The sequence below is a fragment of the Oncorhynchus clarkii genome, chromosome 10 (genome assembly GCF_045791955.1).
Source record: "Oncorhynchus clarkii lewisi isolate Uvic-CL-2024 chromosome 10, UVic_Ocla_1.0, whole genome shotgun sequence".
In the NCBI taxonomy this organism is placed as follows: Eukaryota; Metazoa; Chordata; class Actinopteri; order Salmoniformes; family Salmonidae; genus Oncorhynchus; species Oncorhynchus clarkii.
Window position 1 is genome coordinate 31,853,546 of NC_092156.1, and position 25,022 is coordinate 31,878,567.

The 25,022-nt window shown below is 42.7% G+C and overlaps 1 protein-coding gene across 1 annotated transcript in view; it reads right to left on the reverse strand.

Moving 5' to 3' along the window:
* Positions 1–25,022, reverse strand: part of LOC139418290 (C2 domain-containing protein 2-like) — a 27,528-nt gene continuing 2,506 nt past the window's right edge. Inside the window, exons 3-13 of the mRNA XM_071167648.1 lie at positions 24,092–24,211; positions 22,106–22,207; positions 21,772–21,888; positions 20,342–20,453; positions 16,907–17,015; positions 16,597–16,661; positions 14,857–14,978; positions 14,160–14,340; positions 13,427–13,671; positions 12,666–12,969; positions 1–3,910 (exon numbers count right to left, since the gene is read on the reverse strand). Of these exons, the coding sequence (XP_071023749.1) occupies positions 3,660–3,910; positions 12,666–12,969; positions 13,427–13,671; positions 14,160–14,340; positions 14,857–14,978; positions 16,597–16,661; positions 16,907–17,015; positions 20,342–20,453; positions 21,772–21,888; positions 22,106–22,207; positions 24,092–24,211 (1,728 nt within the window). The 3' untranslated portion in view covers positions 1–3,659. The remainder of the gene's footprint in view (positions 3,911–12,665; positions 12,970–13,426; positions 13,672–14,159; positions 14,341–14,856; positions 14,979–16,596; positions 16,662–16,906; positions 17,016–20,341; positions 20,454–21,771; positions 21,889–22,105; positions 22,208–24,091; positions 24,212–25,022) is intronic.

Here is a 25,022-nt window from a genome sequence, read left to right on the forward strand (position 1 = left end):
GGTTATTCAGACAATATTTATTGCTCAAGATGATAAACCTGATATGTCAATAATTAGTCATAATCCCTGCATGGCATTGACTGACATTCAATATAAGCAGTCAACCAGGTTCTGTGCATTTCACAGAGCCAATGCCAATATTAAATGGCAGGAAGCAGTTTGATCAAACACAGGCCCACTGCCTAGTGAAATGCATAATCTTGCACTTGTCAGTAGCCATGTTATAGGCTGAGAAACAAGTTAGCATGGTTAAAACTTCCCACATTCTTTTTTATATGGTTTTTAGATGACGTCGGGCATCAGCAAATGCCTCAATCTGCAAGATCGCTCTAAAAGGGCTCTTATTTACTAAAACAGGGAGCAGTCAGGCCATTGGAAACTCTACCAGCAGCCCATGTCAATATTTGACCCACAACTTTTCAAACAGCAAGAGATTGGTACCAGACATCAGCCTAGGCATTTAACACACCTGCCCATTTTGTTCAATGCCCATGCTGGGTAATTTCTTTCCTCAAGGCCCTCATTACTAGCTAACTAACAATTTTGCACTACATTTTGACAGGCCCAATTGGCAAAAAAACAGACCAGGCCATCTGGCATTTGCCCAAACTGCCCTACGGTCCACCACTTCAAATATAACCCATACAGTACATGCAGGAGATAACTTCATTAATGTGGTTGTTCTAGATCAACATAAATGGCATGCATTTTTTTCCAGCAACCAGATGCCCCAGTGTAATCAGTCAGTCATACCTGGATATGATTGTTTTTTTTTTTTTTTTTTTTTTATAAATCAGGGCTCCTTGATTATTCCGTTTTCATATGGGTTGTTGAGAGGGAGAAATCGAACTGGCCCCTCTCTCATCTCAAAGCCTTTCAAGCCATATAGCAACATTCACAAGTCCTCTGAAAACACCAGCTGATAGGCATAGAAAGCACAGCCAGGGATAGCAAGGCCAGGGTCACACAGGCCCCAGGTCATTCTAAGACTGTTCATACCTGAAAAATTGACAATTTCCAAGAGGTAAACCCTACCACTACAATTTGTCACTACTACACTAGTAGAAGAACTGTTCTCCTGTCTTTTCAAAAGTATTTTAAACAGTAGGGCATCTGACTACTACGTCCATCTTGAGTACTGCCATCATGTCGGGAAGAGTATAGCAGTCCTCTCAGGAGGTTCATTTGCTGAGAAGAAAAACAGTAGTTAACACAAAGGGAATTCATCTCGAAGACAACATTCATTTAATTTACCGGTTTAAGAAAAATAACAGTACAATCATTAGCTAAGTAAAAGCCCAAAGCAGTGAAACCATTCAGATTTCCCAAACTTTCCTCATCATCCTTTCAGTTAAGATAATGTTTAAAGCTCCGATACATGTCATTTTTAAAACAAAAAACAGCAAAAACACAAGTAATTCAGTGGAAATGCATGTGTGCATCAACACTGCATTTTAGTGAACACTGCAATAAGTATGCCTTGGGGTAGTATCACTTTCTTTCCCTCGCTCAGCATATGAGATCATTGGGGTTCTAGTTACCACTTCACCAACCCCAGACAGAGTTGTAGTGTAAAGAGGGCATCTTTAGGTCAGAAGACCACAGGAAACGGCATATCATTTTAAAAACACTGCAATAGCTTAGAAAAGAAAAGTGATAATACAAAAAATTCAAAAATGTTAATATATAAAAAAATAAATTCATCTTGTCTGTGATGTCGCTGCACTGTTTTGAAATAGTGTTTATAGTGGACAATACAAAACTCAATGAATTATATATTAAAAACTACTTTTGGTCTTCCCAAAATTGTTTCAGTGTCAGATAACAGATGAATGACATTTACCTCTTTCGATGTGTTATTTACAGAACTGTCATAACTGTTATGTCTGAAATATTTAGTCTAGCATATGATTTTCACAGTAGCTCTGAGGTTTATATGTGAATTTATTTTAGATAAGATGTATTACAATGTTAGGCTTTATCATCTCCCACTAGTATCAACCTTACAGTGGAACAGACTGGTTCCCTTGACAACACATCAAACACCTATCTCAATCACATAGGGCCTACAGTACACAAGCTGCTTCTATACACTGACTGAAGAAACAATAGGAATATGCTCTTTCCATGACAGACTGACCAGGTGAATCAAGTTGAAAGCTATGAACCCTTATTTCTATCACTTGTTAAATCTAATTCAATCAGTTTAGACGAAGAAGCAGAGACCAGTTAAAGAATGATTTTTAAGCTTTGAGACATGCATTGTGTATGTGTGCCATTCAGAAGGTGAATGGGCAAGACAAAACACTTAAGTGCCTTTGAACGGGGTTTTGTAGTAGGTGCCATACGCACCGGTTTGTGTCAAGAACTGCAACGCTGCTGGGTGTTTCTTGTTCAAAAGTTTCCTGTGTGTATTAAGAATGCTCAACCACCCAAAGAACATCCAGCCAACTTGACAACTGTGGGAAGCAATGGAGTAAACACGGGCCAGCATCCCTGTGGAACGCTTTCGACACCTTGCAGAGTCCATGTCCCGATGAATTGAGGCTGTTCCGAGGGCATAAAATATGATACCCCAGGCAGAGTTGTCAACACCATTCACTCCTTTGGTCCACCTTCCATTAGATCCCATCAGGCTGCCCTTACTACCCTCTGATTGGACAAGGGTCCAGGTTGGCCACCAGTAGTTCTTCTCATGGTTTAGAAGGCCATACATACAGAATGTTTCAATAATGATGCAAAAAAACTGTAAACTTAAATCAAACAAAAAAATGATCTCATGAAATGGCATGAAGGTGAAAGTTATTCAAATTAGCATCACCCAAACAGATATACTCCCTGTCAAATATTTCTGCTTCAAAAAAAGGTGAGGGTGAAGGAAGAGCAGGAGGAAGGGAGATAAAGACAAAGTTTTCCCAACCAGTAGTGTATGATTCACGGATCGGGAAGTGGGATCTCTCAGTCAGTGCAAGGTGGTAGGGGTGGAGGCGGCATGGGGAGCTGGAGGACTAGAGGGGAAGAAGCGAGTGGTAGGGGTGGTGGAGTGGGGGGCTGGAGGACTAGAGGAGGGGAAGAAGCGAGTGGTAGGGGTGGTGGAGTGGGGAGCTGGAGGACTAGAGGGGAAGAAGCGAGTGGTAGGGGTGGTGGAGTGGGGGGCTGGAGGACTAGAGGAGGGGAAGAAGCGAGTGGTAGGGGTGGTGGAGTGGGGGGCTGGAGGACTAGAGGAGGGGAAGAAGCGAGTGGTAGGGGTGGTGGAGTGGGGGGCTGGAGGACTAGAGGAGGGGAAGAAGCGAGTGGTAGGGGTGGTGGAGTGGGGGGCTGGAGGACTAGAGGAGGGGAAGAAGCGGGTGGTAAGGGTGTTGGAGTGGGGGGCTGGAGGACTAGAGGAGGGGAAGAAGCGGGTGGTTGGGATGGTGGAGTGGGGGGCTGGAGGACTAGAGGAGGGGAAGAAGTGGGTGGTAAGGGTGTTGGAGTGGGGGGCTGGAGGACTAGAGGAGGGGAAGAAGTGGGTGGTAAGGGTGGTGGAGTGGGGGGCTGGAGGACTAAAGAAGGGGTTAGAGGTGGTAGGAGTGGCGGCGTGGGGGGCTGGAGGACTAAAGAAGGGGTTAGAGGTGGTAGGAGTGGCGGCGTGGGGGGCTCCAGAACTATTGGAGGGAGAGTCAGGCTGCGTGTTGTTCCTCCAGGGTGGGAGTGGATGTCTGGTTTGTGGAGCCGTTGGCTTTGCTCTTGCTCTTGGGCAGCAGCTTGCGGTTCAACATCCGGCTGAAAGTGGCTGTGCGTTTCTCTCGGTCCACCGTCACAGGTTGCTCCAAGTACACCAGGTCGTTGTGCGACTGGCTCATACCCGGGTCCTTGCACTGGCGGCGCCGGCGGAAGAACAGCTTGGCACTCTTTTGCAGGAAGCCGCCTCCTGGTGGGAGGAAGAGGAGAAAACAAGACGAGGTTGTCGTAAATTAATATAATTCAACAATAACTGAAATTATGTCATCTACATAGCCGCAGGAAGTAGTTTGGGGATGGGGTTGCTGTGTTTTGGGGGTGGCAGTGGTGTCAGTTCGGCTAAACCTCGGGTATGGCAAAGTGGGGTGTAGAAATACATCCACCAGTTGAAGCTCATTTACTGTACTTCACCAAATAGCATTTTAGAGTTTTAAAATTGTGTAGAAGAGCAAAAACAAAATGTCTCCCAGACATTACCACCCCAATATGAGCTTTATATTTGGTTTCAAGGTCTGCGGAATAGCCTGTACAACGTACTACTCAAACTCATCATACATACTTGTAGGCTACATTGACTCATTTATCCTACTTGTGGAGCAGTGCATACACTGCAAAATGACAGATGCAAAATACACGCTATCAATGCCCACTAAATACCGACATCAATGTGAAAGTAACCAGAGCATAAAACAGCTGACGCGAATGCAAACTATGCCAGATAAATTCTATACATGCACTGAAATAAAAGGCACACATAGGAATGACTTAGCCTATAACCGCGAAGGACACACAGACAAACAAATTCGACCAAGGAATGAAGAAAAATCTACACATTAAGGACGTGCCTGTGATTCAGCACCGCTTAATGGACAGCGCCTCGGTACAGATAGGTATAGTGGAGATCCATGGGGTGTGGCTGAACGGACAGCGTCTCTGTCTAGTAGCCAGCTAGAATAAGGCTATTCAGTTTGTGGGCAGTTAGACATTAACTGGGCACAGTCGAGTAGCCTACAATGCTTATATGAAAACCATCAGAGTGACAGGTGGAAATGCATTATACCAGAGGCAGGCAGGCTAAAGGTAGGGATGCAGGCAGAGAATGATGATGTTGGTCTACATCAAGAAGTTAAAAAAGCCCAACTAGGTAATCATTAATTATTTACAATTCCTCAATTATCGTTCTGTCACTGCAAGACGATGCACATTTGTTATAGCCTACAAGTGTTAATGTCTTTGTAGCCAAAAATACATATACAGTGCATTCGGAAAGTATTCAGACCGCTTGACTTTTTACACATTTTGTTATGTTACAACCTTCTTCTAAAATGTATTAAAATGGTTGTTTCCCCCTTCATAAATCTACAAACAATACCCCATAATTACAAAGCAAAAACTGGTATAAACATTTTTGGAAATGTATTAATAAAAAATTGAAATATCACATTTACATAAGTATTCAGACCCTTTACTCAGTACTTTGTTGAAGCACCTTTGGAGGCAATTAACGCCTCGATTCTTCTTGGGTATGACTCTACAAGCTTGGCACACCTGTATTTGTGGAATTTCTCCCAATCTTCTCTGCAGGTTCTCTCAAGCTCTGTCAGGTTGGAAGGGGAGCGTCGCTTCACAGCTATTTCCAGGTCTCTCCAGAGATGTTTGATCGGGTTCAAGTCCGGGCTCTGGCTGGGCCACTCATGGACATTCAGAGACTTGTCCCGAGAGTCTTTAGGGGACTGTTGGCAAACTCCAAGCAGGCTGTCACGGGCCTTTTCCTGAGGAGTGGCTTCCGTCTGGCCACTCTACCATAAAGGCCTGATTGGTGGAGTGCTGCAGAGATGGGAGAACCTTCCAGAAGGACAACCATCTCCACAGAGGAACTCTGGAGCTCTGTCAGAGGGACCATCTGATTCTTGGCCACCTCCCTGACCAAGGCCCTTGTCCCCCGATTGCTCAGTTTGGCCGGGTGGCCAGCTCTAGGAAGAGTCTCATCGTCACTCAATGCCCAAGTTAACCTCCACTGTACTCACATCCTACCATACCCTTGTCTGTATATTAGGACTTGAATCTATTCTTCCACGCCCAGAAACCTTCTCCTTTTACTCTCTGTTCCGAACGCACTAGACGACCAGTTCTTATAGCATTTAGCCTTCAGCCGTACCCTTCTCCTACTCTGTTCCTCTGGTTATGTAGAGGTTAACCCAGGCCCTGCAGCGCCTAGCTCCACTCCCATTCCCCAGGTGATCTCATTTGTTGACTTCTGTAACCGTAAAAGCATTAGTATCATGCATGTTAACACTATAAGCCTCCTCCCTAAGTTTGTTTTATTCACTGCTTTAGCACTCTCTGCCAACCCTAGGCATGCTTGAATCCTGGCTTAGGAAGGCCACGAAAAATCCTGACATTTCCATCCCTAACAATAACATTTTCCAACAAGATAGAACTGCCAAATGGGGTGGAGTTGCAATCTACTGCAGAGATAGCTTGCAGAGTTCTGTCATACTATCCAGGTCTATGCCCAAACAATTCGAGCTTCTACTTTTAAAAAAAATCACCTTTCCAGAAACAAATCTCTCACCGTTGCCGCTTGTTATAGACCACCTTCAGCCCTCAGCTTTGCCCTGGACACCATATGTGAATTGACTGCCCCCCATCCATCTTCAGAGTTCGTACTGTGATGAGACCTAAACTGGGACATGCTTAACACCCCGGCCGACCTACAATCTAAGCTAGATGCCCTCATTCTCACACAAATTATCAAGGAACCTACCAGGTACAACCTTAAATCCGTAACCATGGGCACCCTGTTTGATATCATCCTGACCAACTTGCCTTCTAAATACACCTCTGTCTTCAACCAGGATCTTAGTGATCATTGCCTCATTGCCTGTGTGTGTAATGGGTCCGCGGTCAAACAACCACCCCTCATCACTGTCAAACACTCCCTAAAACACTTCAGCAAACAGGCCTTTCTATTCGACCTGGCCTATGTATCCTGGAAGGATACTGACCTCATCCTGTCAGTAGAGGATGCCTGGTTGCTTTTTAAAAGTGATTTCCTCTCCATCTTAAATAAGCATGACCATTCAAAAAATGTAGAACTAACAGATATAGCCCTTGGTTCACCCCAGACTTGACAGCCCTTGACCAGCACAATATCATCCTGTGGTGTTCTGCATTAGCATCGAATAGCACACGCAATATGCAACTTTTCAGGGAAGTCAGGAACCAATATACTCAGTCAGTTAGGAAAGCTAAGGCTAGCTTTTTCTAACAGAAATATTCATCCTGTAGCACAAATTTCAAAAGGTTTTGGGACACTGTAAAGTCCATGGAGAATAAGAGCACCTCCTCCCAGCTGCCCACTGCACTGAGGATAGGAAACATTGTCACCACCAATAAATCTACAATAATTGATCATTTCAATAAGCATTTTTCTACGTATGGCTACCCATACCCCGGCCAGCATCTCAGCACCCCCTGTAGCAACTTGCACAACCCCCCCCCCCCCCCCCCCCCCCCCCCACCACTTCTTCTTCATCCAAATCCTGACAGCTGATGTTCTGAAAAAGCCATAACACCTGGATCCCTACCAAATCAGCTGGGCTAGACAATCTGGACCCTCTCTTTCAAAAAGTATCCGTCAAAATTGTTGCAACCCTTATTACTAGCCTGTTCAACCTCTCATATCGTCTGAGATCCCCAAAGATTGGAAAGCTGGGGGAGACACTTTAGACCCAAACTGTTATAGACCTATATCCATCCTGCCCTGCCTTTCTAAAATCTTCAAAAGTCAAGTTATCAAACAGATCACCTACTATTTATCGAATACCACCACGAATACCATTTATCGAATACCACAGTACCTTCTCCACTATGCAATCTGGTTTCCGAGCTGGTCATGGGTGCACCTCAGCCATGCTCAAGGTCCTAAACGATATCATAACCGCCATCGATGAAAGACAGTACTGTGCAGCCGTATTCGTCAACCTGGCCAAGGCTTTCGACTCTGTCAATCACCACATTCTTATTGGCAGAATCAATAGCATTGGCTCTCAAATGACTGCCTCGCCTGGTTCAACAACTACGTCTCAGACAGAGTTCAGTGTGTCACATCGGAGGGCCTGTTGTCCGGACCTCTGGCAGTCTATGTGAGTGCCACAGGGTTCAATTCTCTGGCCGACTCTTTTCTCTGTAGATATCAATGATGTCGCTCTTGCTGCTGGTGATTAGCTGATCCACCTCTACGCAGACGACACCATTCTGTATACATCTGGCCCTTCTTTGGACACTATGCTAACAAACCTCCAAATGAGCTTCAATGACATACAACACTCCTTTCAAGGCCTCCGACTGCTTTAAAAATGCAAGTAAAACTAAGTGCAAGCTCATCAACCGATTGCTGCCCGCACTCTCCCGCCCGACTAGCATCATTACTCTGGACGGTTCGGAATATGTGGACAACTACAAATACCTAGGTGTCTGGTTAGACTGTAAACTCTCCTTCCAGACTCACATCAAGCATCTCAAATCCAAAATTAAATCTAGAATTGGCTTCTTATTTCGCAACAAAGCCTCCTTCACTCATGCTGCCAAACATTCCCTCGTAAAACTGACTATCCTACCTATCCTTGACTTCGGTGATGTCCTTTACAAAATAGCCTACAACACTACTCAGCAAATTGGATGCAGTCTTTCACAGTGTCATCCATCTTGTTACTAAAGCCCCATATACTACCCACCACTGCGACCTGTACGCTCTCGTTGGCTGGCCCTCACTACATATTCGTCGCAAAACTCACTGGCTCCAGGTCATCTATAGGTCTATGCTAGGTAATGCCCCGCCTTATCTCAGCTCACTGGTCACCATAGCAACACCCACCCGTAGTACGAGCTCCAGCAGGTATATTTCACTGGTCATCCCCAAAGCCAACACTTCCTTTGGCCGCCTTTCCTTCCAGTTCTCTGCTGCCAATGACTGGAACAAATTGCAAAAATCACTGAAGCTGGAGTCTTATATCTCCCTTTCTAACTTTAAGCATCAGCTGTCAGAACAGTTTACTGATCACTGTACCTGTACACAGCCAATCTGTAATTAGCACACCCAACTACCTCATCCCCATATTATTACTTACCCTGTTGTGGGGGAGGAGCCGTAAGTTACTGTGAGCGAGTGAAACGGGAAGCAGTGAGGAGGGAGAGACAGCAACCAACCAAGCAAGCCAACTTGTGTTATAGTAGACTAATAGCTACCATAGCGAGGTTATTTATCATCAAATATGATTACATAGTACCCGTCTTGACTGCATCATACCGGGAGATGCTAATTAAGCTCCCTCTCTCTCCTTTTTCAACATTTTGTTACGATACAGACTTATTCTAAAATTGATAAAATAAAAATGGTCATCAATCTACACACAATATCCCATAATGACAAAGTGAAAAAAGGTTTAGAATTGTTGCTAATTGATTAAAAATTAAAATACCTTATGAAAATAAGTATTTAGACCCTTTGCTATGAGAGTCTAAATTGAGCTCAGGTGCATCCTATTTCCATTAATCATCCTTGAGATGTTTCTACAACTTGATTGGAGTCCACCTGTGGTACAATCAATTGATTGGACATGATATGGAAAGGCACACACCGGTCTATATAAGTCCCACATGCATGTCAGAGCAAAAACCAAGCAATGAGGCCGAAGGAATTGTCTGTTGAGCTCCGAGACAGGATTGTGTCAAGGCACAGATCTGGAGAAGGGTATCCAAAATGTCTGCAGCATTGAAGGTCCCCAAGAATACAGTGGCCTCCATCATTCTTAAATGGAAGTTTGGAACCACCAAGACTCTTCCTAGAGCTGGCCACCCAGCAAAACTGAGCAATAAGGGAAGAAGGGCCTTGGTCAGGTCAGGGAGGTGACCAAGAACCTGATGGTCACTCTGACAGAGCGCCAGAGTTCCTCTGTAGATATGGGAGAACCTTCCAGAAGGACAACCATCCCTGCATCACTCCACCAAACAGCCATTTATTGTATAGTGGCCAGACAGAAGCCACTCCTCAGGAAAAGGAACATGACAGCCCACTTGGAGTTTGCCAAAAGGCACCTAAAGGACTCTCAGACCATGAGAAATAAGATTCTCTGGTCTGATGAAACCAAGGTTGAACTCTTTGGCCTGAATGTCAAGTGTCACATCTGGAGGAAACATGGCACCCTCCCTACAGTAAAGCATGGTGGTGGCAGCATCAAACTGTGGAGATCTTTTTCCGTGGCAAGAACTGGAAGACTAGTCAGGATCGAGGGAAAGATGAACAAAGCAAAGTACAGAGAGATCCTTGATGAAAACCTTAGACTGGGGCGAAGTTTCACCTTCAACAGGACAACAATCCTAACCACATAGCCAAGACAACGCAGGAGTGGCTTTGGGACAAGTCTCTGAATGTCCATGAGTGGCCCAGCCAGAGCCCGGACTTGAACCTGATCCAATATCTCTGGAGTGACTTGAAAATAGTTGTGCAGCGATGCTCCCCATCAAACCTGACAGTTTGAGAGGATCTGCAGAGAATGGGAGTAACTTCCCAAATACAGGTTTGCCAAGCTTGTAGTGTCATACCCAAGAAGAATCGAGGCTATATTGCTACCAAAGGTAAAGGGTCTGAATACTTACACAAATGTGATATTTTATTTATTTACTTTGTATTTATTTACTTTTGTATGCTTTGTCATTATGGGTATTGTGTGTAGATTTATGAAAGAAAAAAAACTTTATGGCTGCAGGGGCAGTATTGAGTAGCTTGGATGAAAAGGTGCCCATTGTAAACGGCCAGCTCCTCAGTCTCAGTTGCTAATATATGCATAATATTATTAGTATTGGATAGAAAACACTCTGAAGTTTCTAAAACTGAATTATGTCTGAGTATAACAGAACTCATACAGCAGGCAAAAACCTGAGAAATTCCACTTCCTGTTTGTATTTTTTCTGGGGGTGGCAGATTTTCAACCAAGCTCTCATTGAAATTACAGCGAGATATTGATGAGTTTTCACTTCCTACGCCTTCCACTAGATGTCAACAGTCAATAGAACTTTGTCTGATGACTAATGTGAAGGGGGGTCGAATGAGACAGGAAATAGTCACCACTGCCACGAGTTGACCATGCTTTCACCATGCGTGTTCACAGGGAAAGGACCTGCGTTCCACCGGTCATCTGAAGTCATTCTAATTCTCCGGTTGGAATGTTATTCAAGATATATGTAAACAACATTCTAAAGATTGATTCAGTACACCGTTTGACATGTTTCTACTGACTGTTACGGAACTTTTGGACATGGTATTTTCTGGTTTCTGTTGACTCCAACATGGCGGCTAATTTGGCTGTTCTGAGCTCCGTCTCAGATTATTGCATGGGTTGCTTTTTCCATAAACCTTTTTTTAAATCTGACACAGCAGTTGCATTAAGGAGAGGTATATCTATAATTTCATGTTTCTAACTTGTATTATCATCTACATTTATGATGAGTATTTCTGTTGAAACGATGTGGCTATGCAAAATCACTTGACGTTTTTGGAACTAGTGAATCTAATACACCAATGTAAACTCAGATTTTTCGATATAAATATGAACTTTATCAAACAAAACATGCATGTATTGTGTAACATGAAGTCCTATGAGTGTCATCTGATGAAGATAATTCAAGGTCAGTGATTCATTTTCTCTCTATTTCTGCTTTTTGTGAATGCTATATTTCGCTGGAAAATGACTGTGCTTATTGTGGTTTGGTGGGACCTAACATAATCGTTTGTAGTGCTTTTGCTGAAAAGCATATTTGAAATCAGACACTTTGGTGGGATTAACAACAAGATGAACTTTAAAATGATATAAGACATGTATGTTTTAGGAATTGTAATTATGAGATTTGTGGTTTGAATTTGGCGCCCTCTATTTTCACTGGTAGTTGTCATATCGATCCCGTTAGCGGGATTGCAGCCATAACAAGTTAATACATTTTTAAACAAGGCTGTAACGTAACAAAATGTGGAAAAGGTCAAGGGGTCTGAATACTTTCCGAATGCACTGTAGTTCCAAGTTGGCTAGACTTGAAATATAAATATGAGCGGGCTACTCACCAGCATGTGGACTTGCTTGAAAGATTGTTTATGAAACCCGTGTTAATTTTCTGTTATGCCTGCTACAAGAAGTTAGTCATTATTAGTGAATGTGCATTATACACAGTTCTAGTTAAATTAAAACTAATTTTAAAACTAATTTTAATAGACAGACTTGAAAGCCAGATCAGTGATTATTGCAAAAAAGGATATCATTTCACAAACCGGAAATTCTTTAGATCATTGAAAATGCAGTGTATTTGACCTTTAATTGTACAACAACGCTTATTTAGAGAAAACATTATTTTTTTAAGTGATATATTGTGAATCGTTAAGATATGAATTTTAGGCCATATTGCCCAGCCCCAACTCTGGTCTTGACAAATAGCACCGACCTTGATAGAAGTGCACCTAAAACTGCCCCTACAACACAGCTTGGAGCTTTTGCAGCCTAAAAGATGTTATACCATCTGGAGGAAAATGTGAATGTCACATTTCATAGATGGATAGCATGCTAGTCTAGTCACTACTGTACCAAGCTACTAACAGCTGCTTGTGAGGTAACTTACTCTTCAGGAAAACATTTCTGGTTAGCAATGGTATCCTCTTTAAGATGGCAAAGAATAAAGAGACAAGGGAAGGGTGGAGATAGGAGGAAGGAGGAAGGAAAAATGAGAAGACTGGAGTGGTGACCAGGATCATAAGGACTTGAGTAGAGTAAGAGCGTTACCAAAGTGATATGCCCGGTAGAATATTTTAGGAGAGAATAAGGCTAAAAATAGACAACAATAAAATCTTAAAGATTTGCCACAGTGCCGGCATAGGGCACCATCCCATAAACTCTCACCCCTGCTCTTTTTGGAGCCTGACTCTGAGATGCAGAGGGACATGGAGGTTTTATCTGCATTTCTGTCTGGGTCCTCTTCTGCTTGGCTCTCCCAGTCCTCCGGGGCCTGCTGGGCTTGAGCCTGGACAACTCCACTGGGGCCCTCCTGGGGTTCTGACCACGCCTCCGGGAGGTTGCTACTGGCTCCTACTACTGAAGCTGTCGCCAGAGAAATCTCCTGAGAACCCTGCTCCGACATGGAGGCATCCATCGCAGCAGCGTAGCCCACCATCAATGCCATCTCATCATCCTGAGAAAGAGGGGTCTAAGAAATGGAGTACAGAATAGAAAACCCACTCTTAACATTTCAAAAAGAAGAGCTGAAGAGCCTCTAAGAGGTAGAGAATAGCCTAGCGGTTAGAGCTTTGGGCCAGTAACCAAAATATTGCTAGTTTGAATCCCCAAGCCAACAACGTGAAAAAAAATTTTGCTCTGCCCTCGAGCAAGGCACTTAACTCTAATTGCTCCAGGGTCGCCATCAATAATGGCTGATCCCTGATTGTGACCACAATCTTTGTGGGTGTGGATATGCAAAAAACATTTGCATTCCACACTTGTGCAGGTTACCCACTTGCTAATGCAGTGAAAATGGGCAAATATAAGCATCCCCTATTTGACCTTTGGAGTGTACTGCCGAGCTGCTCCGTATGGTATGCCTTTGAGTTCAAGTGTCTTTGGGTTTCAGAAAATCCCTAACCAAATCTTACGTATTATTATGGTACCTTGGCCACTCCTGAGATGATGATGGTGCTCTTCTTGACCGGGGACTTGAGCTTCTGCTTGGCTGACTCGTGGAGCTGGCGGATGGCGGCCTCTGCCACGGGATCGGACCCATTGAGCATAAGCAGCTCTGTGTCGGAAGAGGACAGGGCCTTACTCCCCATCGTCCCCAGCATGGATGGCTGCTCTGACACCCTCCGAGACGACAGCTTGGACTTGGTGCCGCTGGGAGGCTTCAAGGGGGTCTCTGAAAACATACAAGATCTCTTGGATAAGATCCTTATCATTTTATTGACATTAATACCAGTAATTGCATTCTATACATTTTATTTAAAATAAGCTGAGCCCATCTCCTGTAAGCAACATCTCATAGTAATGCCTAGACAAGAGGCAGTCATGTGTTGAAAAAAAGTCCAAAAGCCTCAACATCAAAGCCCCAGAGAATAGTTGTCGATAGTATGTGGACAAGGACTATATTACCTCCAAATTATTGCCATATATTTACATTTTAGTCATTTAGCAGACCCTCTTGGACAGAGCGACTTACAGGAGCAATTCAGGTTAAGTGCCTTGCTCAAGGGCACATTAACATATTTTCCATCTAATTGGCCCAGGATTCGAACCAGCGACCTTTCGGTAATTGGCCCAAAGCTCTTAACCTCTAGGCTACCTGCTGTCATACTTTTGGGGTTCCATCTTAAACGTTAATTGTATTGTTAAAGACTCAATACGTACGCTGGGTGGGATTTTTGCTCAGTCCAGGCAGTAGTGGTCGAGCTGGTTTACTCTTCACTGCAGTGATTGTGGTGACCACAGTACCGCAGGGCATGACCGTGCGGTCCATTTCCACTCTCTTAGTGAGGGCTGGAGTAGGGGGCTGCCACGACCGCACCTCGCTAGGTTCCAAGTAGGTAAACTTGGGTACGAGAGAAAGGATGGAATGACATGATTCATTGTGTAAAACGGTAAGGTATTGGATATGAATTTGATATGTATTAAGAAGTTAAAATATCCAAAGCAGATATTTTTATTTCTATATCAAATCATTTCTGGGTAACAATTAAGTAACTTATTATGAATCTTTTCAATAAAATGGCCAAAAAGAAACAAAAATAGCTTCTTAGCTAAGAACAATTTGACAAGCAAGAATTTTGCTAAGTCGGTCTGGGAGTGAGGAGCGGAAAACTAGCTGTTACTGGCAGAGAGGTTTGGAACTCTTTCTTATTGGTCTGTTAACCAACTTACCACCTGGTGATGTCACCAGGCAGGTCAAAACTCCATCCTACCAAAACAGGCTGACATTTCAGGTGGTCTTTTTTCACAGCTCTTACAGTAAAAGGGCATTATCATAATTTTCACAATATTATTCCCACCTCAGAGTGGAAATATATATAAAAAACACACTGGGCCTTAAAAAAGGTAGTTATCTTGCCTCAGCAGTAAGTGACCCAGTCACTTGGTCTTTGTCTTTGGATATGAGGGCAAATGTTTGCTGTCCTTTGGGTTGCTTCTTCACCAGATGAAAAGGCACAGACACTTGACCCATTAAGGAGTCTGTCAGGAAGACAACACATCCCAATCAGTTTGCTATAACAAGACTTCATACATACAGTTGAAGTCGGAAGTTTACATACACTTAGGTTGGAGTCATAAACTCGTTTTTCAACCACTCCAAATTTCTTGTTAACAAACTATAGTTTTGGCAAGTCGTTTAGGACATCTTCTTTGTGCATGAAACAAGTAATTTTTCCAACAATTGTTTACAGACAGATTATTTCACTTATAATTCACTGTATCACAATTCCAGTGGGTCAGAGGTTTACATACACTAAGTTGACTGTGCCTTTAAACAGCTTGGAAAATTCCAGAAAATTATGTCATGGCTTTAGAAGCTTCTGATAGGCTAATTGCCAAAATTTGAGTCAATTGGAGGTGTACCTGTGGATGTATTTCAAGGTCTACCTTCAAACTCAGTGCCTCTTTGCTTGACATCATAGGAAAATCAAAAGAAATCAGCCAAGACCTCAGAAAAAAAATGGTAGACCTCCACAAGTCTGGTTCATCCTTGGGAGCAATTTCCAAACGCCTGAAGGTGCCACGTTCATCTGTACAAACAATAGTACGCAAGTATAAACACCATGGGACCACGCAGCTGTCATACCACTCAGGAAGGAGACGCAGTCGGTCTCCTAGAGATGAACATACTTTGGTACGAAAAGTGTAAATCAATCCCAGAACAGCAGTAAAGGACCTTGTGAAGATGCTGGAGGAAACAGGTACAAAAGTATCTATATCCACAGTAAAACGAGTCCTATATCGACATAACCTGAAAGGCCGCTCAGCAAGGAAGAAGCCACTGCTCCAAAACGGCCATAAAAAAGCCAGACTACAGTTAGCAACTGCACATGGGGACAAAGACAGTACTTTTTGGAGAAATGTCCTCTGGTCCGATGAAACAAAAATAGAACTGTTTGGCCATAATGACCATCGTTATGTTGGGAGGGAAAAGGGGGAGGCTTGCAAGCTGAAGAACACCATCCCAATCGTGAAGCATGGGGGTGGCAGCATCATGTTGTGGGGGTGCTTTGCTACAGGAGGGACTGGTGCACTTCACAAAATAGATAGCATACTTCCAAAGTTGTGGCAAAATGGCTTAAGTACAACAAAGTCAAGGTATTGGAGTGGCCATCACAAAGCCCTGACCTCAATTCTATAGAAAATTTGTGGAAGGAACTGAAAATGCTACCAAATACTAATTGAGCGTATGTAAACTTCTGACCCAGTGGGAATGTGATGAAAGAAATAAAAACTTAAATAAATAATTCTCTCTACTATTATTCTGACATTTCACATTCTTAAAATAAAGTGGTGATCTAACTGACCTAAAACAGGGAATTTTTACTAGGATTAAATGTCAGTAATTGTGAAAAACGGAGTTTAAATGTATGTAAACTTCCGACGTTAACTGTATAATTTTGCTCACAAACAATTAAGTCAGTGTATGAGTAAAATGACAACATTTTAAGGCTATCAGACATATTTTAAGGGTGATAAAAAGCTTCAATTGTTCTTAAATTCAAATATTGTGGGTATGCATCAGATATACTATTAGTATCCTTACCTCTCTCTCCCTGTGACTAAATTTAGAGATACAAAACAAATATATACTTACTCTCCTGAGGTTTCCCATCATCCAGCAGCTGAATATTGAGCTCTTTTGATCGTCCATTCAGCTCACTTGGTGAGAAAAAGAGGAACATTTACAAAACTGAGGACGAGCAACAGGAAGACTGAGGGAGCGATAGGGACTGTGGGTTGGATATTATGCGACTGAGTGGCAAGTGTTTACTAAGAGATTGAGCTCACATGTCACTATAATGTCTACTAGCTTCATTTTTTTTTTCCATATAAAAAGGGCTCTGTAAAGACTCTCTGGCAGCAGCAGTAGCAGTGGAGCAGTAGCATCTCGAGTCTGGACTCACAAGATGAAGGGCTGGTCCCAGGCTGGGCTGGCTGTGTTTTGTAGGACTGAAGTGGAGAGTTTCTGTGGAGGGTCGTCTAGCTGCAGCACACACAGGGGATTCATACTGCCTGCGAAGTGCAAACAACAGAAGAGGAGTTCAACAGAAATGCACAGCCCCATACAAATCAAACATTGGGGTTGATTGGTACAGTACACTGACAACCCAAGTCATGAGCATTATAATGTTTGAACATTAGATTAAGTCGACGTTCAAGTAATTGTTGGAAAACTAAATAAAATGTTTTTTTTTACCTTTATTTAACTAGGCAAGTCAGTTAAGAACAAATTCTTATTTTCAATGACGGCGTAGGAACAGTGGGTGAACTGCCTTGTTCAGGGGGAGAACGACAGATTTGTACGTTGTCAGCTAGGGGATTTGAACTTGCAACCTTTCGGTTACAAGTCCAACACTAACACTCTAACCACTAGGCTACGCTGCCGCCTCATTGTAATTGACGTTGGATGTCTGAACCTACAGTATTAGAATGAGTTAATTCTATTTCTATGGTCTGAACACCTTAGTTTAGGCATAAACATTTTTTGGGGCATTACTGCTATTAGCCCATAGAAATGCATTGAATAAAAGATTCACTACATGGAACATATTTTAGATTCTTCAAAGTAGCCACCTTTTGCCTTGATGACAGCTTTGCACACTCTTGGCATTCTCTAAACCAGCTTCATTAGGAATGCTTTTCCAACCGTCTTAAAGGAGTTCCCACATATGCTGAATACTTGTTGGCTGCTTTTCCTTTACTCCGCGGTCTAACTCATCCCAAATCATCTCAGTTGGGTTGAGGTCGGGTGATTGTGGAGGCCAGGTCATGTGATGCTGCACTCCATTACTCTCCTTCTTGGTCAAATAGCCCTTACACAGCCTGGAGGTGTGTTTTAGGTCATTTTCCTGTTGAAAAACAAATGATATCCCATCTGTTTTTTGCGTAGTGGGACTGGTGTATCGCTGCAGAATGCTGTGGTAGACATGCTGGTTAAGTGTGCCTTGAATTCTAAATAAATCACGACAGTGTCACCAGCAAAGCACCCCCAAACCATCACACCTCCTCCATGGTGGAGATCATCCGTTCATCCGTTCACCTATTCTGTGTCTCACAAAGACACGGTGGTTGGAACCAAAATAAATCTCCAATTTGGACTCATCAGATCAAAGGACAGATTTCCACCGGTATAATGTCCATTGCTCGTGTTTCTTGGCCCAAGCAAGTCTCTTCTTATTGGTGTCTTTTAGTAGTGGTTTCTTCGCACCAATTCAACCATGAAAGCCTGATTCACGCAGTCTCCTCTGAACAGTTGATGTTGAGATGTGTTACTTGAACACTGTGAAGCATTTATTTGGGCTGCAATTTCTGAGGCTGGTAACTCCAATGAACTTATCCTCTGCAGCAGAGGTAACTCTGGGTCTTCCTATCCTGTGGCGGTCCTCTGGGAGCCAGTCATCATAGAGTTTGATGTTTTTTGCGACTGCACTTGAAGAAACTTTAAAAGTTATCATCAACATTTTCCGGATTGACTGACCTTCATGTCATAAAGTAATGGACTGTCATTTCTCTTTGCTTATTTGCACTGTTCTTGCCATAATATGGACTTGGTCTTTTACCAAATAGGGCTATCTTCTGTATACCACCCATAGAGTACCTTGTCACAACCCAACTGATTGGCTCAAATGCATTGAGGAAAGAAATTCCACCAATTAAGTTAAGGCACACCTGTTAATTGAAATGCCTTCCAGGTCACTACATCATGAAGCGGGTTGAGAGAATGCCAAGACTGTGCAAAGCTGTCATCAAGACAAAGGGTGGCTACTTTGAAGAATCTGTCATATAAAATATATTTTGATTTGTTTAACACTTTTTTGGTTACAACATTATTCCGTAGTGTTGAGGTCTTCACTATTATTCTACAATGTAGAAAATTGTACAAATAAAGAAAAACCCTTGAATGAGTAGGTGTGTCCAAACTTTTGACTGGTACTGTATACATTTTGGGACATGTATTCAACCCCATATTTTAGGCACTAAACTATATCCATACATATACACTTCCATTAATTTTTTTAACTGGTCTTGTTCCCAGTCGTGAAAATTTCCAAAGGGTCATAATGGTTTGTAGGCCAAACCGTATGGACGCTACAGATGTTTTCGTGAGAAGACCGATTTTCGGGATGTCTCATGGTCTGAAAAACAGATTTAGCTCTGCCACCTTTCACCGCAGATGCGGAAGGGAGATATTGGCGGGTGAGGTAGATTGAGAAGCACCAAAAAACAGATCTCTCTGGCTGAAACAGATGGACTGATGTTTTTTTTATTGTTATGTAAATTAGATTTTCTCAGGGCTGCCAGAAATTGCAGAAGGGTTAATAGCAAGATAGTTACTTGTAGTGACAGTACATTTACATTGAGTGTACAAAACATTAGGAACACTTGCTCTTTCCATGACAGACTGGCCAGGTGAATCCAGGTGAAAGCTAAGATACCTTATTGATGTCACTTATTAAATCCACTTCAAATCAATCAATTAAAGAGGAGACAAGTTAGAGGGATTTTTAAACCTGGAAACAATTGAAACATGGATTGATATGTGCCATTCAGAGGGTGAATGGGCATGACAAAATATTTAAGTGCCTTTGAACAGGGTATGGTAGTAGGTACCAGGCAGGTTTGAATGCGTCAAGAACTGCAACGCTGCTGGGTTTATCCAGCCAACTTGACACAACTGTGGGAAGAATTCAAATCAACATCGGCCAGCATCCACGTGGAACGCGTTTGACACCTTGTAGAGTCCATGCACGAACGAATTGAGGCTGTTCTAAGGAAAAAGGGGGGTGAAACTCAATATTAGAAATATCAGTGTACATGTCAATGGCTGAGATAAAGTCAGTCTGGCTATCAGGCTTGTAACAATGAATAATGTTTCAACTGGTGGAGACACAAGGTGCGCTGGCTATTGCATAGCTGCTGCCTCCTTGGCTTTATGCCACACTGCACATTTCAACAATAAACCCTATCAGCATAGTTGTCCTCTTAGCTTTAATGAAAAAGAAGCAAAGGGGAGAGAAGTGCTGAACACTACACATCTAATTATCAACAGTAATGCATACAGGGAGAGATGCTCTTCTCTCTCCCTGCTGTGGATGATGATCTGCAGCTCTGACAGCCCTGCTACTGTAGGCTAGTTTGGAACCACATTGAGTAGGCTTCAATGGGTTCAACTGATGTCAGAAAATAACAAGTCTCAGCAGCTTCTGGAGGTTCATGCTACTGTTATCTCTGCTGGCAGCCACCTCAACATGAGGCACATGTGGCGCTGTAGCAACACTTCATTGTTTTGCCCATGTTTTCATGGTTGAACCAGGTTATGATCCAGTTGTGTCCCTCACCTGCAGCACCGTCCTCCTGCTCCTTACATGTCACTCGGATATTCTTCACCAGCAGCTTCCAGTCGTGAGCGCGGGGGGGCTTGGGCGGTGATGTCACCTGCTTACAGGCCTCCTAGAGAAGCGGACAGAGAACATGCCGATATTAGGTACTACCATATATTATATAGTGGAGAGAAGTGTAGAGCTACAGGGTGTGCATGCTTTTGTTCCAGCCCAGCATTAACACACCTGACTCAGGAACGCGTGGTGTGGAGACTAAGCAACCTAACTATGCTGATATACAGCACTGCTGCATATCAGGCAATCTATCAATAGAGAGGTATAGAAATGGCCAACAGGTGACAGGAGCACAATGTGCTGACAGGGTGCATTTGTTGTTGTATGTCTTCGACAGGTTGACACAGGAGGGAAAATGTATTCATGTCCAGTCTTGTCAAAATATTCCCGTACTGTCCTGATTCTGCAAAAGTTCTATAAACCCGGAACTTTCCTGTCCCGTCCCGATAAAACCCCTCCTGTCCCGAACTTGTTCTCAACTGGCCTACCTGGTTAAATAAAGGTGAAATAAAATAAAAAGGGTCTTCCAAATGGACGATGACCCCAAGCATACTTCCAAAGTTGTGGCAATGGCATAAGGACAACAAAGTCAAGGTATTGGAGTGGCAATCACAAAGCCCTGACCTCAATCCCATAGAAAATGTGTGGTTTGCGAGCAAGGAGGCATACAAACCTGACTCCGAAACACCAGCTCTGTCAGAAGGAATGGGCCAAAATTCACCCAACTTATTGTGGGAAGCTTGTGGAAGGCTACCTGAAACGTTTGACCCAAGTTAAACAATTTAAAGGCCATGCTTCCATACACTAATTTAGTGTATGTAAACTTCTGACCCACTGGGAATGTGATGAAAGAAATAAAAGCTTAAATAAATCACTCTCTACTATTATTGACATTTCACATTCTTAAAAGAAAGTAGTGATCCTGACTGACCCAAGACAGGGAATTTTTACTAGGATTAAATGTCAAGAATTGTGAAAAACTGTGTGTAAATGTATTTGGCTACGGTATGTAAACTTCCGACTTCAACTGTACATAGACATGGAACATTAGTCACTTTAATAATGTTTACTCATTTCATATGTATATACTGTATTATATTCTACTGTATTTTAGTCAATGCCACTCCGACATTGCTGGCTACAACTGGAATGGGTTGATGGAAGGGGAAAATGGCCATATATTTTACATTTCATTTTTATTAAGTAAACTATAATCGTTTTTTTTTTCCATTTTCACACATTGCATATTTCTTTCTCCCCCCCAAAAAACAGTTTATAACTATTCCTGTACTGCCTGTTCCTTTGGTCTGTTGATCCTGTCCTGACCCACGGGAGTCCTGTTCCAGTGTCAAACTGTAATGTCTTCCTCTCACCTTGACCTCTGTGGCCTGAGCAGGCCTGCAACTCAGCATCACGGAGGGACGCGCCGCACACAGCAGCTGTCTCAGCACGTCCTTTACTGCAGCCACACTTGGGCCTGTGGCATTGTCCTGACAGACAAATGGATCAACACTCCACCATCACATCACTAGCAATCATCTCCATTACAGTTTGACTTGTCAGGACTGATGATTTTTGGGAACATCATAAAAAAATAAAACATGTTGAGGTTTGCAGTTTACCCTCAGGAAGTATTGAAGATCTTAGTTTTTCAAATGTTTGCCTTATATATATTTTATACCACAGACTGTGGGTTATGGTCCATACCTGTGTGAAGCTGGGGCTGAGCTGCAGGTCCCATGTCTCCAGATGGGACACCCCCCAGCCCACCCAGACCTCTCCTTCAGCCTCCCTTATCTGCAAGTCCAACTGGGGAACAGAGGGCAACAGAAAGGCCATGAGCAACAACACAGTTGTTATATTATCCCAAATACAAGCTTCACCCCTGCAGAGTGCAAGCCAACACAATGAGCTGTAATTGAGCAGTCCACCATAGAGAGAAAAAGAGCGTAAGTGAGAGAGAAGGAGAGTGAGCGAGTGTGGGAGAGAGACAGACAGAGGGCTATGTGCTAGTGGGAGAGAGGACTGTGTGCTAGTGACTGGGCCATCCTGTCCCAGCATGCCTATAATCCACTCTGACTGTACAGCCAACTATGTTATCAGAAAAAGCCTTTGTTTGGTAGCACTCAAATACAATATATATATATTTCGAAAAAATAATTTGGATTAGTAAAAATAGGTTTTGGTCATACTGGAAAAAGTGTAGGCCTTAGTGTTACATAAAGCACAGTACAAAGTGAGTCAAGTAATGATGAGTAAAGTACAGCAACCATATTTTGCCAGAAGCACTACTATTTCCATGGGAGATGTATCATCCATGTGTGGGAAAATGTTAACAAACACAGTATCATTATAGTAATGGGGAATGAATATAGCCTAGTGTCTTATGGTTTAGGAAAAAATACCTGAGAACAAAAGGATTCCATTTATAGTAGCCCATCACGTCAGTCACATGAAATGCCCCACTGCAATGATACTACAGTTGTGTTACAACTATGTGGTTACACATGGCCAAAGTACACTAAGCTGCAAAACCACAGAGCGTGTGAGTGAGGCAGAAAGAGAAACACACTGGCTCAATATACTGTTCAAATACATCTTTCACAATCACTCATAACAAGAACCATTCTAGTGTCAGTCAGTCGCAATGTGAAAAAGGATGAACATATTTCAAAAGGCCTGCCCCCAGGACTTTTCCAGAACAAACTGAAGGAGGGGAGGGAGTATGGAAAAAAATAATAACAATAGCCTCCCTCTACCCCTCCCAAAAACAACAACCAATCCAAAACCCTAACAAAAGGTGTCCTAACCAAACCTAGTCCTGGCTTTAGATTTTTTTTTACCTCTCACTGGACTTGTATTTATGATAGGATCAGGCCCACAACGAGGCCACCAGATTTATTTAAAAAATTGCTTTAATTTAATTGGGTTAACTTCAACAGCAACTTACTAGCCGTGCATTTGCAACCGCTTAACAACTAGCTCAATAACTTAGACGGGATGGAAGCTTACAGAGCTTTATGTAATATACCCACAACACACACTCCGGCTGTCTTTCTCACTTTCATGATGTTCAATATGAAACCACAAGTAGTACTAGGCTACAGCAAGCAACCTAGAGGGAAAAACCAGCAGAGGGAAAGGCTAGATTGCTAAACATTATGGGTGAGCCCGAGTCAGAGATTTGACTTTAAATGGTGCCTAGTTACGGGCGATGCTAATAAAAATGGATGTATCAAGCCATCTCTACCTTGTTTAACATGAAAGAGGGAACATTTCTCAACATCACTTTTTAGGTGAGAAATTATTCTTACTTTCTCTCTTCTCCAATGACAAAAGTGGAGGTAGTAGGAAAAATGGGGCACCTTTACCAAGAAGGGGCTCCTATACCTATTCCGGTATTTTACATTAGACAGACAGTGATTTAAATAAGGTTTCCAGGACATCTTCCAACCTCTAGGCCCTCGCCATTTAATCCGATTCTCATAGCAGGAGCAAAGCTACGCTGAAGTGTGTCATGTTCAATAAATCACAGAGCTTCCTCCATTAAGACAACACAGGGAGAGAACCAGGAGCCCCCCCCTCTCTCTTCCTCACTCTACCTTTGTTTGTCTAAAGCATCGCTCCAATAGAGATGGGATGGGAAAGATGTTAGCTGCAGATGTAGTGGACATAACTGTTGTGTTCCTTTACCTGCAGTTCAAGTGGCGATATCTTCATGCTGTACCTACAGGGCTCTCCTGGAGACATAGCTGATGGTGATGCACTGAGGGAGAACTGAAGCCTGTCCCCGACAACCTTGCATTGTGCAGCCTTGGGGAAGACAAGACAGCATACAGTTACAATAGTACCGTACAATAATCAAGGTTACACAAAAAAAATACTATTTGAGGTAAAAAGGTGCTTGATGCTAAACATGCCCAACCATAATTGTGGTATTCTTGCAAAGTACATACATGGTTCACATTCAGACTTGTTTACCTGGTTTTCCTCAATGTGTGTGTGTTAATTTTGTATTACTAGTTCAGTGTGTGACAACAATCAACTTGAAAGCTCCAAACATGAAGTATGTCATCATACTGCCCATTTCTCCCAGCAGGACCCTCCTCATCATCACTTCCCTCATCTCCTTAGTGTTGATCTGTACTGGGCTGGCTATAAGGAGACAGCAACTAAGCTTCTTACTGCACACTCACTAATGCAGGCAGGTCAAGGATAAGCCTTTGTTTACCAAAGTCTCTAAAAACAAAGAAGCAGCATCTGGATCTTGCATATTACAGAAAATCCTAAACAAAAAAAATTGAGCAGGCATTTAAAAGGTGCAATGTGTAGAAATCACTTCAACATTTCCTGGTTGCTAAAATTCTAATAGCTCTCCGAATTTCAGTTTTTGACAAAACAAACAAGTGCAGAGAATGATTGTACCATCTAAACCGCTGTGAAATATGTTTTCAATAACCAAAAATATTGTATTTTCAGTCGTTTGATACTGGTGTACAAAACCGAAAATGTAAAAGATGCAAAAACAAAACTTAACATTGGTAATCATAGAAATAGCACACACAGAACAGATATACTGCATTTTAGACTTGCTTTCAATGAAAAGGACAGATCTATAACTCAT